The 16,278-nt window shown below is 35.6% G+C and overlaps 2 protein-coding genes across 3 annotated transcripts; one reads left to right on the top strand and one right to left on the bottom strand.

Moving 5' to 3' along the window:
- Positions 1–3,554: 3,554 nt before the first annotated feature.
- LOC143626501 (helicase-like transcription factor CHR28) lies at positions 3,555–9,294 on the top strand. Of its 2 annotated transcripts, none has more exons than XM_077096575.1 (11): positions 3,555–3,756; positions 3,849–3,959; positions 4,037–4,404; positions 4,567–4,638; positions 4,740–4,814; positions 4,898–5,711; positions 5,787–5,917; positions 7,018–7,236; positions 7,323–7,802; positions 8,784–8,993; positions 9,068–9,294. In XM_077096575.1, exons 1-11 carry the CDS (start codon positions 3,591–3,593, stop codon positions 9,176–9,178), a joined length of 2,757 nt encoding a protein of 918 aa, XP_076952690.1. In that variant the 5' UTR covers positions 3,555–3,590; the 3' UTR covers positions 9,179–9,294. The 2 variants fall into 2 exon arrangements, with proteins under 2 accessions (XP_076952690.1, XP_076952691.1); XM_077096576.1 differs by having other exon boundaries at positions 3,555–3,760; positions 3,868–3,959.
- Positions 9,295–14,206: 4,912 nt separating this feature from the next.
- Positions 14,207–15,476, bottom strand: LOC143626474 (UPF0496 protein 4-like). The gene is made up of 2 exons (XM_077096558.1): positions 15,247–15,476; positions 14,207–15,075 (listed from the first exon to the last, which is right to left on the bottom strand). Exons 1-2 carry the CDS (start codon positions 15,358–15,360, stop codon positions 14,332–14,334), a joined length of 858 nt encoding a protein of 285 aa, XP_076952673.1. The 5' UTR covers positions 15,361–15,476; the 3' UTR covers positions 14,207–14,331.
- Positions 15,477–16,278: the final 802 nt, after the last annotated feature.

Here is a 16,278-nt window from a genome sequence, read left to right as displayed (position 1 = left end):
ATGGGTGCACATTAACTTATATTAGTTAGGTGGTAATTTTGGTTAGATAAAAATGTAAAGTCCGGTAAATAGTGGTAATTTACTATTGCCGCTGAAGGAATATAATTTCTAAAGTAAATATTTTCATCGATTGACATCGATCTTTGAGGGTGTTTGGGATTACTTATTTTATCTCCTTATGACTTATAATTTATAACTTATAAGTTATAAGGTATCTGAGAAAGTTAAAGATTGTGAATGGATAAGTCATAAGTTACAACTTTGTAACTTATAACTTATGATTTATATAAGTCATAAGGAGGTTAAATAAGGAATCCCAAACACCCCTATTTAACATACAAGGAAAGCGAAATCTCCTAATTGGAGATAATATATGAACAATAGATGAGAATTACATGGAATATATGTTTCTATTATACAAGTAGTCTATTAGCTGTTTTGTATAGGTGGTTATATACCAAAGTTCGAATGTAGTAGGATGTTATGATCATTTATAATGCATCTTTTCATATATGGTTTTAACTCTGTTTTGGTTTCAAATTACCACTCTCACTGATTGTTACTAGGAGTGTGTATATGAATGCTAGATACACTTGGTATGAAGTAATGATAGGTAGAATGAAATGAATCATTTCAAATGAATGAAATAAACATGTTTGGTTGACATTAATCAATGGAATGAATCATTCCTAGGAATGAAATTCCTTTCATATATAACATTTTTCATTCCTTAGTAAAAGGTGTTTTTTCTTTCATTCCTTCAAGGAATGGAATGAATAATTATCAACAATTATTATTATTATTATTATTATTATTATTATGTTGTAGTATAACTATTATTAAATTATATTTATTATTGTATTTTTATTATTATATCGTATTATGTTATTACCGTTCCATTAACTAATAAAAATATACGTGTGTATAGTTTACTATTTAATAAAAAAAATAATAAAGTGATTATTCATTTCATTCCTGTGTGGTAACCAAACAAGATAATGGAATGATAATCATTCATTTCATTTTTTTGTCCATTCCATTACCTCGTTCATTCCATTATGTTTGGTTGGAGGTAATGGAATGAAGAGGAAATGGAATGAGAGAAGCAATGAAATGGACAAGAGAATGAAATGGATCATTACCATTATTTTGTCTGGTTTGGTTTAACTTATGGGAATAAAATGGATTACTACTTTATGTTGTTTGGTATCAAAAAAAAATAAAATTGTAGGAATAAAATAGAAGTAATAAAAACACTCCTATCTCAAAAATATTTTTTACAAAAAAAAAAAAAAAAACCCTACAATGGCGATAGTGGTAGCTCCGGCGACAAAAATGATGGTGGCGGTGACGATGGTGATGGCGGTCAGGCGACAAGGGTGACGGTGGTAGCATTGGTAGTGATGGCAATGGTACTGTGGTGGTGGTGGTGGTTAGGCAACGGCAGTGGTGGTGGCGGTGATGATCAGGCAGCAGCAATGACAATGATTGCGGTGGTTACGGCGACGTTGTTGGCAGCGGCGGTGGTTGTGGTAACACTAGTGGTAAGGTGGTGGTGGTGGCGGCTGATGGTAGTGGTTATTAGGTGATTGTGTTGTTAAGAAAGTAGGGTGAAAGATGAATGAAATAAAAAAAAAAGAAGGGGGGGGGGGAGGGAGGAATGGTTTTGATAGAATGAGATTCCATGTATAATGGATGATTCCATTCCATTAAACAACCAAACACCACTTTTTTTTATTCTCACGTAATGAATCATTCCATTCACCTTGTCATTCCCGCATACCAAACGCTACGTTATTGTAAAGGGAAAGCCCCTTCCCCCTCATTATGGCAAAAAAACTTTTCCTTCTTTTAACTTTTAATTTCTTGTAGTAAACAAATCTTATAGACATTTGGGTACAAAGGTTTATATGTTACATCTATTGATATACAAGTATATCACCAAATTCAATACCCATGATCTCATACATGATTGCCTGATCCTATACATGTCTCATGTGTTGAATTTTAGGTATTTCTATCGAGTCTAGTCCATTACTATCCCTAATACCAATTTAACAAATAACTCTTCACCAAACCACTACGCTCCTCTAGCTGCAACCAAAACCCCCTTGCTTGCCATTCCATTCATGCCCAAAGAGGGAGGGGGGGGTCCACCTCTTTCTCAGGCAATCACCTTACTTTTTTAATATCTTAGTTAACTAACCCCTTTCATAACACTTGTTTTTTCGGTTGATTAGTTAAGGTCACATTGTTCTACATGATAGTGACGTGAAAACACCTTTTGTTCTACACCCATTTTGGCCGGCGCCATGACTAGCATCAGGGGCTTTGTCACCCCCAACACCGTGCGAATCCAGCAACCAGTTAACCGGGCGGCATAGGGGAATAATGGTGGGGCCATGATGGAATGTGCTTGAGGATGTGGGGGCTCAATTCCAATTCAAATGATCACGAGACTGTTCAACAAAAAAAGAAAGAATTTAAATTATCTATTTAAACAACAACCTATATTTTTCTCCAACAAGCAAACACTATTTTTCTTCTCCTAACAAAAAATCAAATTCTCAAATTTCCACCATGAACCCAAACTCAAGCCTGAACACGAACACGGGCACAAACTCGAACCCAAACCCGTAGGATCCGTCACAAATGTTTTGGGCAAGTATGGTTTCTAATAAACCCTTTTTATTCTATTGTTTTGTTTAATTTAAGAAAATAATAATAGTAATAGGTAGTTAAAACTAAAAAGAAGCATATATATTTTTTCTCTTATTAACTGCTGACGTCAGGTACTACTGTTTTGGGATATTAAATAAACAGGAGGAGAGAAAAAGGGGGAAAACCTGCACGAATATATAATAATTAAAACCCCCAAAATAAACTCTTGGTATTCTCTGCCCTGGTGCGTGTGCGTCTAAATAAATAAATTTTATCTTCATGAAGAGTTTAACTGTGAATGTATATTATGTATGATTGCAAAGTTTAACTCATTTCTTCTTAATCTGACATTGCGTATCTATCTGTTGCTTTCATGTAATTACGTCACGTCGCGTATTTAACCTAATTATTATATTATTGTTACTTGTCATTCGTCTGCTCAATCATGCTATTCGGCTTTTATTTGAGGGGCTAATTACTTAATTAGGTCATTTATATTCAGAATTTGGGGTGGGAGAAGTGGTGATATTATTTATTGAGTCGCAGTGTCTGCGATGGAACCGATAGATAGAGTGATTTCTCGTTAATTGCTACTTCAGCCGCCAGTTCTAATTTTGATTTCTCGTTAATTGTTAGCGCTTTGTTGTTTTTAGTAGAATCTGAGATTGCGTATTTGAGAATTTTCTGTTACTTGTGTATGCGAACTACAAGGTGTTCGTTAAGAATAAGTGATCGATCATGTCAATCCGCTTTTGATTTCGTGATTGCTACTTTGTAATTTCAGTTTTATTTGAATGAGTTTGTTAGCAGCAGCCTAATTCAGGGGCTAATTAGCTCATACTTTCTGGTTTATTTATTCTGATTCATATTCAGGTTGGTTGAGCATTTTAGGAAGTGGTGATCTTGGTTATTGAGTTGTGGTGTCTGTGATGGAACCGATAGATATTGCTAGTTCAACAGATAGTGAATCGAGTGATTGGGATCTAGATGTATATAAAGCATACAATGACTTGGCTGTAAAGGATACTGCTACTTCAGCCCCCAGTTCTAGTGCTCATCATGCCCTTGCGTCTTCATCCGGGGCGAATAATGCAGGTAAGTAAAGCCTGTATTCATTTGTCTAGTTATGCTGCAAAGTAAACTACTTTATTGCTGGATAACTTAATATGTCTTTATCTAAATTCTAGGTCAACATGGTTCAATAAGGAAGCCTGCTACAAATGGACACTTGTCTCATGCTAATTATGATTTGGATCGCCAGCTTCAGATTCAACTCAGTTCAAGTAATAATGATGGAAGTAAGTAAACAAAATGATCTTCAACGAATAGTTATAATTTGGGTTTGATTGGATATATTACAATGTTTTTGGTACAGATTTTGATAATCAGTTACTTCCGTCGGATACTAAAAGAATGCTTCCAGCATCTCTTCAAGCATTTTCATCTAGTTATAAGCCGAATGCTTGTGCAAAAAGTGTAGGCACCAGTCAAATTCGTGAAGCTTATGGAAAATCTGACGAAAATGCAAGGCAAAATAATGTGAAAACTCATATGGGAGAAAGTTCCAGTAGGGCTAATAATGATTTGATGAATGATAACAACCATGGAAGTAGGATTCTACCACCATCAATGTGGTCTCCAAATGCACAATATGGCAGTCTATCTGAACCTTACCGCCCTTCGGGGGTTGTTGATGAACAAGCGGTTGTTGATGAGAGACACGTATATCGAGAAGCTTTACAGGTATTGATTTCTTCTTGTATTGTTATGTATTAAAAACGAAGAAAGAGTTATTGTTGTTTCTTCTTATTATTTTAGTATAGAAAAAGGTTTGTTTCCAATAATTTGTTCATTATATTGTTACATATGCTTAATGCTGAAAAAGGTGTGGTTGTTATATTTCAGCATGTTAACCAACCCTTAAACGAAGCAGATTTACCTGATGGTCTTCTGTCAGTCTCTCTTTTAAGGCACCAGGTTTTCTACTCCCCTGATTACAAAGCTTTTTTTTCTTTACATTAGTGTGCGTGTGTATATGAATTTATTTTTGGTTGCGTTTTTTTATTATGTTTTTCTAGAAAATTGCATTGGCGTGGATGATTCAGAAGGAAAATAGCTCGGCTTGTGCTGGTGGAATTTTAGCTGATGATCAGGTTACATATATACAATATGTGATTTATATTTTAAAATTTTAATATGCCACCTGGATTTACTTTTGTTGTATCTTTCTCCAAAGGGTCTTGGTAAGACAATTTCCATGATCGCCCTTATACAGCATCACAGAGTTTCATCAAAACCAAAGTTAGATAATGTAAAGCCCACAGTAGTTGTAGATGCAGAAAAAAATGATGAAGTGTTAATAACTGAAGCCAATAGCTCAAAAAAACGGGCTAGTAAACAAAAACCATCAGCAGGATCACTGGTTGTGTGCCCTGCGAGTGTGTTAAGACAGTGGGCCCGTGAGCTCGATGAAAAAGTTGCAGAAGAAGGTAAGCTTGAAGTATTAATCTATCATGGTGGCAATAGGACTAAAAATCCTGCTGAGCTGGCAAGTTATGATGTAGTCCTTACAACATATGCCATTGTGGGAAAAGAAGTCCCGAGTAAAGATTTTGATGAAGATGAAGAAGATCAAAGAAATGGATTGAACTTTGCATTTGCTAGCAAGAAAAGAAAGGGTATTTCTGGAAAGAAAAAGAATGGTAAAAAGGGATTTAATGGTTTTGCCACTGATTCTAGTGGTACACTTGCTAAAGTTAGTTGGCTCAGAGTGATATTAGATGAAGCTCAAACGATTAAAAATAGCAGAACACAGATATCTAAAGCGTGTTGTGGCCTTAAAGCTAGAAAAAGATGGTGCTTATCTGGAACGCCTATGCAGAACAATATTGATGAGCTGTTCAGTTATTTCAGATTTCTAAAATGTGACCCGTATGCAAATTATAAATCTTTTTGTAATCATATAAAGTTCCCGATATCTAATTACTCAAGTCAAGGTTATCTGAAACTTCAAGCTGTGTTGAAGGCTATACTGCTTCGTCGCACAAAAAGTACATTTTTAACTACTGCAAACAGCTTTTGCAAACAAAATAAACAATGTTACTTAGTTTAGTTTTTCTGTGCAGGCGATTTGATTGATGGTAAGCCTATTATTAACTTACCTCCAAAAACAATAAAGTTGACTCCGATTGACTTCTCACCTGAAGAGCGGGCTTTCTATCAAAAGCTTGAAGCTGAATCACGTTCACGATTTAAGGTTATTTTGCTTCTGTCTTTCCTTTTTCAAATCTCTGTTTTTTTTTTAAATATATGTGCTTATATTTAGGCTTGTGGCGTGTCAGTTCGTTTAACTTTAATTGAACACGAACAATCAAACAAACGGGGTTTTTCTTGTTTGTGTTTGTTTGCTAATAGTATAAACAACCAGTTCACGAGTATAAACAAACAAACATAATTGAACACAGATGAAGGAACATAACTGAGCGAACACCAACTTAAAGTAAGCTTGAACATCAATATTTCAGGCCTAAAAGTTTAATAAAACTGGACTAAATTGTAAGAGTTAAGTATTACAATTACATAAAACTAAACTAAATTGTAACGGGCTTAAATATTTCAAATGAATATATAAACAAACTTAAATAAACATAATTTAACAAACATATATGAATGTAAACGAATATAAACGTGCATAATTGTTCGACGTAAGCGAATGCTCATGAACATAAATGAACGAACGAGACATCTGTTCATGTTCGTTTGTTTAACTTAATAAATAAAATAAGGCGTTTATCCTTGTTCGTTTGTTAAATAAATGAACTTACGTTTGGTCCGTATACAGAGGCCTAATTATTATGTTATCTGAATATTTGTGATTGGAATCAGGAATTAAGAACCAAATGAAGAGAAATCATCATCATCATCATCATCATCATCATCGTACTCAGTATATCCCACCAATAGCAAAGCTATGGTAGGGTCTGAGGAGGGTAAGATGTAGACAGCCTTACCTCTACCCTATAAGGATAGAGAGGCTGCTTTCGGTGAGACCCCCGGCTTGATAGTAGTTTTGCATCAAGCCTTGGACATAAGGCACATAGCACTCAATCATCGGGACACCGGCTGATCGGTGCATGTACCCTTGTCTTTCGGCTATCAACGCCACTACATGATGCCTGATTAACCGTCCGTCACTTTTAACGTTATTTTCACGAGATTAGTAAAATAACGTCAAAATTAGTGCAATTTCACTTTTGCCCACCCGAGGGTTCACACATATATACATCATATGTGCGCACCACAAGCAGGGCTACAAATGAAGAGAAATAAATATCTAATTTCTAATACTCCTTGCAGGCATATGCAGCTGCAGGTACTTTGAGTCAAAATTATGCAAATATTCTTTTAATGCTTTTGAGGCTACGACAAGCGTGTGACCATCCGCTGTTAGTTAAGGGATTTACTTCAGAATCTGTCAGTAGACATTCTACAACAATGGCAAAGAGACTACCTAAGGATATGCAAGTCAATTTGTTAAATATTTTGGAAACTCTCAGCATATGTTGCTTGTGTAGCGTGAGTTTCATTGCTCTTCATTATTATTATTGTGATTATTATTTATAATTCTACTATAACTGATTAGTGGCTTGATGATTTTACAGGATCCACCAGAAGATGCAGTTGTTACCATGTGTGAACATGTATTCTGTTATCAGTGTGTATCTGAATACGTAACTGGGGATGACAATACATGCCCATCACCAAAATGCAAAAGCTCAATCGGGCCTGATGTGGTATTTAGCAAATCCACATTAAGAAATTCCATCTCTGATGATAATGGTGCCAGCTCATCAAGATTCGATGAGAAATCTAATGTTCTTCAACAAGATTATAGTTCATCCAAGATTACAGCTGCAATTGAGATTATTAGGAAAAATTGCAGAACAAAAAGTTCATACTCATCTTCTAGTTCGGGTGTTGAAGGACCAATAAAAGCGATTGTCTTTTCCCAATGGACGAGAATGTTGGATCTTTTTGAAATGTCACTTAATCGGCATCGTATTGAATATAGGAGACTTGATGGCTCGATGTCTTTAGCTTCAAGGGACCGTGCGGTTAAACAATTCAACACTGATCCTGAGGTTGACTTTCTAGTCTTTATAGCTGTTAAAGTCAAAGTTAGTTGCTAGAGGTGGCAAATAGGCGGGTTGGATAATATGTTAGGGACAAAACACTTTTTCCTTTAACTTTATTTTTGTTTTTACATTTTTAATGGGTTACTTGAAAATGTAAACAAACGAAACGCCTAGTGAACCGTTTGGCGGGAAGTTCGTATATGTTAGTTTATCAAATAAACAAATGAGCATTAACGAAAAAATGTGTTTATTAGTTAAACGAATGAACATGAACACATGTCTCGTTCGTGAATGTTTGTTTAGTTGCATTCATTTCAACTTGTTTATGTTCACTCGTTTACATTTGTTAAGTTTGTTCGTTTACGTTCGTTAATATATTCTTTTAACTTTTTTTGGTCCATTACAACTTAATATTGTTATAATAACTTTTAGGCCCAACACATTGTTCTTCACACCACCTTTAACTGGTTTTAGCTAATTACGTTTATTCATCTATGTTCATTTATACTGTCAACGTATGAACATAAATGAACACGCACATGTTCATTTTCTTAACGAACGAACACGAACTAGAAAATCTAGTTTGTTTTATTGTTTGTGTTCCATCATTGTTTGGTTAAAGTTAAACGAACGATCACGAACATGCTATGTTCGTGTTCCTTCGCTTTGTCTACAAGGACACTGTCCAGTGTCCACTAGACAAAAGGCACAATTTTAGGAATGTGCAACCAATGCGTTTTATATAGTTAAATGTCAATTTCACCCTTATGAATTGCTCGCAGATTAACAATGCAGTTTAATGAAGGGTAGAATAGGAAACTTGACTAATACATGTGGAGTAATCGACTTTTTATAGGGCTAAAAGCCCGTCAAAGTTTTAAAAAATTTGATTTAACAGTAATCACCTAAGAAATGAAAAATATGTTGCAGGTAACCGTAAAACTTGATTTAACAGTAATCACCTAAGAAATGAAAAATATGTTGCAGGTAACCGTTATGCTGATGTCACTAAAAGCCGGGAATCTTGGTTTAAACATGGTGGCTGCATCTCTTGTTATTCTTTTGGATCTATGGTGGAATCCAACTACTGAGGATCAAGCCATTGACCGAGCCCATAGAATCGGTCAAACTCGTCCCGTTACAGTGTCCAGACTCACTATTAAAGACACAGTTGAAGACAGAATTCTTGCTCTCCAGGTTTGTATTTCTGCGGTAAAACTCTAATTTCAATTTCATTATATTTACGCGTCCCTAAAATTTGGTGAATGCAGGATGAAAAGAGGAAACTGGTTGCGTCAGCTTTTGGTGAAGATCACGGTGGGTCTTCAGCTGCTCGTTTAAGGCCTGAAGATCTAAGATATTTGTTCACGGGGGCGCGCTAAAACTTTAATTGATTAGGTGATAATTTTGGGCATTTTTGTTTTTTGATAAAATGTAAAGCCCAGTAAATAGTGGTAATTTACTACTGCTATATGTAGGATGATACTGTGACCCTTTAAAATGCTCTTTGAAGACATAGCCTTAACTCTGTATTTTGGTTTTTATTTTATCCTTTTAATTGCTGTTGATTGAAAACTGGAAACTGATATTAGAACCGTCTTGAGTGCGTGCTTTTTGTTGAGGATATTGTGTTAGTTGCAAAGAGTAAGCGTAAGTGTGTAACCTGAATGTGAGGTTAGAAAGGTGACAAGCAGCTTAGAGAACAAAGGTTTGAAGATTAGTCACTTGAAGACCGATTACTTGTATTGTGACGTCGATGGTGCAAAGTGTAAACATCGATGGGAACATCTAGATCACCATCGAAGGCCAGGTGGTTCTGCAGTTAACCAAGTTCAAGTATTTAGTATTGTTATGCATTGCAATGGGGACAAATAGTGTTGTAGCTTGCTCTCTCTTAGCTGGCCGGTGTTTGTGGAAAATTACACGTGTATTGTGACATGAGATTCCTGACTAAATTATTGGGGACACTTTATAGAGTTGTACTGCAATATGCTATGCTATACGAAACAGTTTGCTAGGCCATTAAGAAGACATAAATGCATAAGCCGAAGGTAGCAGAGATCGGAAAGTTGAGGTGGATGTATAGGTAGACAGGTTGGAGCGTATAATAACGTGAGTTTTTTGGGGAAAGATTGTGTGTGACTAGCATATTAGATAAGACACGGGATGGCGGATGCATAAAGAGAAGGACGAGGACACTAGTTAGAGGATTAGAGAATAGTGACTTGCGTATTTATGAGTACATGATAGAGGATACCTACTTCGTACATGCCTAGAATTAAGGTTAAAGACTTTTAGGAGAGTTATATATCTTTTTTAGTTGTGTCGTTTAAAGAGATTATATCTTTCTTAGTTGTGTTTTAGAGGCTTAAGTTTTCCGATACTTTTGGTGACATTTGCATGCTACCTTTTTCTTTGTCTAATATGATAATATTATGTTTTTACATTCATTTTATGCTATTGATGGCTTACAAAACTATTGTTACTACTTTTAGTCTCAAGTTGTTTAGATTCTTTTAGAAACATTCTATGTTGATAACATACTTTTCAGGTTTGTATTTCGTTTTTTGAGTCGAGGCCTCCTTGCAAGCAGTCCTTGTATCCTCTTAGGTATAGATTTCTTGCAACTAATATTGATTTCAGATAATGTATAGATTGTGGTAATTGCTTGAAGTATTGTCCAACAGATTGTTTGCCAACGACCGAAGAATATGAATTCTCTTATTGTGATCCTCACAAATTGAACTATAATCAAATTGCTTTGGTTTGCTACCAATGCCAATAATTGATGAGTACATCATTCGAACTCCAAATTTGTCTAAATTAAAAAAGTAAAAAACTCACTTTGATCTAAAAGAATTAAGGTTTTGTTTGGTAAATAGTTGCAATTATATTCATATTAGACGGCGAGAATTGTGATTTGATTTATATTAATATTAGAAATAAGTTAATTTTCTATGGCTATAGTCTATATTAATGATTAAAAAATCTAGTAAATTCAAACTATTTCTACATAAATAGACATTTGAGTTAAATTGATTTTTCTGGCTACGCTATATTGATGTAGAAACTTAATGCATTAATTCGGTATAAAAAGAGTTAGATCTGGGAAATTTGTGGGAATATTTGATGTATATTCACGTATGATTCGAATTTAAACACAAAACATACGTTTTATTAATGATGGCTGCTAAAAAAGTGACGTGTTATAGTAGGTGCGTCTATGACGGTTAAGATGGTGTTTCATGTAATAAAATCAGAGACGTATATTAAAGTTGATGCATGACTCTTTTGTCACATAACACTTGATTATAATATTGTTTTTTTGTTTTTTTTTTGACATTATTATATAAGTGGGTTTCAAATTTTATGTAATTTTTATTCATCTTTATTTTATTATTTTTCCTTTTTTTTATACTTACAAAATTTGAGAAAACAAAACAGAGAATGAATAACGAGCCTCTAAATATATGGAATGAAAAGTTGCCTTCTAAACTTCGTGTACATTATACATAATGGAATGGAGCATCATATTACGTGAAAACCTCAAAATTTTCCCAAATTACAAGGATTGGGTTAAAATACAGAACATGACGTACGTGCTCTTGTAGTCGCAATTAGTTGTGGTGTATAAATGACATGGCTGATGGCTTCTTGGCCTAGTAGCATATGCTGTTTATCTTTACCAAATTGGTGTTAGTCCGAGTCAAATAGAGTGAGCAATAAATGGATTTTAGAAATAGATTTTTAAGGCGTGCATCTTCTCTTTTAAAAAAACAAGTATATAAATGATAATATATTATTTGTAAATAAAATGATTTGCAAGATAACAAACGTGTCGTTTGTTTTAACTTATCCAAATCAATTTGACTCTTTTAATGAGTTATTTGGCCAATGTTGGGGATTTCAAAATAGTAACCTGGATTATTTAGAGAATCGTGTGATAACTTTTAGATTAAAAGTTATTTTGGTGGTTCTCCAAAACACTTTAATCGGATAAAACTCTAAATTGAGACAAGAATTTCGTATGGAATTTGTGAGGAAGATGAACCAGAGAAAGCGTCAATCAAAATATGAACAATATATTAACTCTAGAGCAGTTTCCAGGCAGTTTCAAAGTTAGATAACTGCTTTAAGCAGTTATCTATTCAAAATTTGTTAATAAATAAACTCCAAATTAACCCCAGCCAGGGGCGCTGCCCCTTGGACCCTGCTAGGGGTTACCGCCCCTAGAACCCCGCAACCGGGGGCGCTGCCCTTGGACCTCCGTTCGTTAGCGGCTTCGCCCCTAACATCATAGTAAACTAAAGAAAGTGTGCACTTCGCACATCCTGAACTTGCTTAATGTTTACTATGATTAAACTGATCGACCAGTTAATCCAATTACACTAAAATACTAACAGCCAAGGCATTTAGGGATGATCAAATATTCATGTTAAGAAAGTTATTGTATATGAAACCAAAAATGATATCTAATTTTATTTTATACTTAAGACCAAAATGAGTAGCATAGATTTATGTTATCTTTCGTTATAAACAACATACGATATAAGAAAATAATCGTCTTCTTTTCCTTCTCAAATTCGCACGTAATGGACTCTCGATACTGATTATGGGAACCCTATCATCACTATGGAGCTACCGATGACAACGCTACAAGTTTGACACGTTAAAACTTATGATTGTTTTTATCTTTGTTTACAAAAGTGATTTAAATATGTACTTGAACTTGATTGCGACGAATTAAACCAATAAAGTTTGCAGTACCTTGAAACAAACTAGGGGTGTTCTTCGGGTTATTTATTCTGGTTTTGGATTGTTTGAGTCGGGTTGTTCGGGTTTGAGCTCAAAGCAAATTGACCCAAAAACCGACTCAAATAAGGTCGGGTTGTTCGGGTTCCAGGTTGTTCAGGTCAGGTTTAACAAGTTAAAAAAATTCATCTTTAACAATAATTCGAACTATAATTCAACATACAACCATATCTAACTATAACAAAATCCAAAACCTTCATAATTTCAAACACTTAGTAGAAATAAAATGTTTAAAACATAAAATTAACAATAAAAAGATGATAAAAATAAACTTCCAAACAATTTTCACTCTTCATTGTGACGGTTGTAAAAATAATTTCAAGTTTGCTCATCTGTTTTCAATTCTATTGTAGAAAACACAAAATTAAAGATCAGACTAGATTAATCTTTAATAAGATTTAAAGTGTTAACTTGAAACAGAGATCATACTAGATTAATCTAATAAGAATTAATGTATTACCTTAAAATAGATTTAATTGAACCAAGTCAGAGCATGGTGGGAGTGCTTCATGGATTTGTGCGATGCTATCAGTGTGATGTGTGGCTGTGGATTGTGAAAAGGAGAAGAACCACCGATCAATGCATATAAGCAATAGCGATATCGGGTTTTGTTAAATGAAACTGTGAATGGAATGAATATAGCAGTTATAATTAATTATTAATGATATATAGACTATATGCATGTAGCAGCTAGGGACGGGTATACCCGAAAAGCCCGAGCCCGACGGGTATACCCAAAATCCAAAACAAATGGGACGGGTATACCCAAAACCCGATGGGTATAGGCCGGGTATGGGGTTCAGATATAAAAATTTTTGCGGGTATGGGCCAGGTATAGAACTAGACGATACCCGACCCGATTACTCGAGCATATACCCGAATCGTATACTCAAAAAATTCTTTGTATTGTGTAGGTTGTGAAGAGTATATATATGAAAAACTATATAAAAATTATAGTGCTTCATGGATTTATTTATTTATTTTAACGCTTATATATATGGAGTGTATTATATTTTAATTTATAATAATCATAGTATAAATAAAAGATATAAAAGAAATATAATGTTAAAAAAATGTATTTGAAAATCCGAACGGGTATACCCGATTCCCGCGGGTATGCCCGATACTCGACGGGTAATTATCCAACAAAGCCCCGACGGATAATTGGCCTGGTATGGCAAGCTATTTGGGTTGCTCGGGTCAACCTGGTTTTGAATATTTCAACCCAAATACCTACTCGACTGTTTGTTCTCGGGTTCGTGTTAGGAGTTTAATTGGGTTGGCTTCATTCAGGATGGGTATTTTGGATATGGGGTTGTTTCATATACGGTTAAAAAACACACCCCTAAAACAACCTATACGCACGACTACAAATCTTGAAGTCTATGCATCAAAACAAATTACAATAATAAATCAAAACATATAAAAGTATCAAACAAAACAAATCTAAGAAGTTACACACACATCATTTAATGTATTATACACACTATTATATGAGTTTGTAATGTATATACATTTATACATATATTGTAATATATAAAGTCAGTAAACCATATATTATCAAACCTATAATATGCACAGTTGATGTTACACACAACGCTATAAAATATTTTACTAACTTTATATATTTTTGCAAATACTTTAATAATATAATTCTCTCTTTATAAAATAAAAAGATTATTATACACAACCTACCCCACACGGCACATCAAACTCACACCAACTACCAATCACCCTTCCTAACGCCGTCTAATACACCGTTACGCGTCTTCAACACACTACCAAACAAACCGTTAACGCCGTTAGTCAACTCATCCACACCGCCTGAAAACCTAACCACCGCCTCCGTCAGCTCCTTCACGCCGTCCACCAGCCGTAACCGATTCTTCTCGCCGCCGTCGACCGCCAAGTCATCGATGACGTCACACACCGCCAGCGCTCGGTTCGCCGTATCTTCAAACTCCGATAACCGCTTCTTTTGACCGCCGTTGACCGAGTCAAATATCACCTTCCGAACGCCGTTGACAGAGTCAGCGAACAGAAACTCAGCCGGAACTCGGACATTAACCAGATCCGAGTCACCTGACTCACCTACCTGTCCGTACAGTACGGTGACCAAAACGCCGGTGAAGAATACAGTCAAGGCGCCGAGCGCGTGAAACGTACGCGTCACCAGATCTCCACCGTCGCCGGCCGGAAACCGGTTGACGGCAGCGATCAGTTCTCCGATCAAATCCTTCGCGCGTTGAGCTTTCTCCGGTGAAGTACTTTCCGTACAGTGTACGGATCTGGTGAGCGCATCCTTCGCCTTCTTCAGCTTCTCCGGCGCCGGAATCTCACCGGAGTTAACATCCATCAGCCGGAGACTCAGCTTCAACAGCATCCGACGCTCAGTCAACTGCTTAACCGCTGACGTAATCAAATTCGTCAGATCTAGCACCTTCTGGCTGTACTCCATATACAAATCCTGATAATAATCAGATCCAGATCTCAAACTCGAGATCTGTGAAATCTGACTCTCCGATTCGAAATGAACCGTTGAGATAAACGTAACAGCTTTCGTCATCCAGCTTAAGCTGATAACCGACGGATTAAAGGCGTCGGATGACGGAATTAGGTTTTTGAGGTGATAATTAACCTTCTCGTCGAAGGATCTAGCTGTTAATTGATAGGTTTTGGATGATACAGGTAACTTTTTGTTGCGTGTTAGTTTGAAATGCGAAGTTAAGTGAGTTTTATCGACGAGAAACATGACTTACAGATGTGTATGTAAGATAGAATGAAGTCGCCGGAAAAGTTAGGTTTAGTTCGCCGGAGTTAGGTATTTACCGGTTAGGGTTTGGATTGATTTGTGCGGCAGGTGATATATTTGAGATTGGAATGTATTTATTATTATTATTATTATGATTGTTATTGTGAAAGACGTGTATATTAATATGAGGAATGGTTTCCGGGAAGATAAGGAAGGTAGTGGAATTCCTGAATTGCCCTCATTGACCGTTTTTATAAGGTGATATTTTTTACTTTTATAGGTATTAGTTGAGTGGTGGTAAATGAACCGAACTGAACCAAATAAAGTAAGACGTTGCTTATGTTTATTTATTAACCGAACTAAACCGAAGCAAATCAAATAAAGTAAGATGTTGCTTATGTTCGTCTATTAAGTGTTTATTATCTGAGAAGCGAACGGTTCCTAAGCACCTAGCCGAACATTATTTCTTGTACGTGTTCGTTCGTTATGAAAATGAATTTGTTATGGGAGTTGTTCACGAACACCAACGGGTGAAAATGTTTTATTTGATTTGACATGTTAGTGAATAGTGTCAACAGTTTAGTCCGGCTCCTAAGTTTATGTTATTTTAATTTTTTTAGAACTGCGATAGTCTACCATATGACTTGATGGTGCAGGTGGGTTAGCGGCCAACCCCGGTTTGGAACCCCTAGAGAGTTTCTCCCGAAGGGCATAACCCTAGTTCCTAGGTCCTTCCCGCTTCCTAGGAGAAACTATGCAACTTGACATTAGTTGCGCGGGCACAAGAGTTAAAACTCTCTGGCATAACACAGACATGATAAATCCTCCATTTTGGCTCGAATTCTAATTGACGACTTGGGAGCCTAGTTCTTATTGTCATTGTCATAACCAATTTGACTAGTACACAGGTTTTATATT

This window comes from Bidens hawaiensis, unplaced genomic scaffold (assembly GCF_021521415.1).
Source record: "Bidens hawaiensis isolate Kalapana, Puna unplaced genomic scaffold, B.hawaiensis_p1.1 tig00004412_1, whole genome shotgun sequence".
Taxonomy (NCBI): domain Eukaryota; kingdom Viridiplantae; phylum Streptophyta; class Magnoliopsida; order Asterales; family Asteraceae; genus Bidens; species Bidens hawaiensis.
The sequence above is the reverse complement of the archived record's forward strand: the minus strand, read 5'-3'. Positions and strand labels throughout refer to the sequence as shown.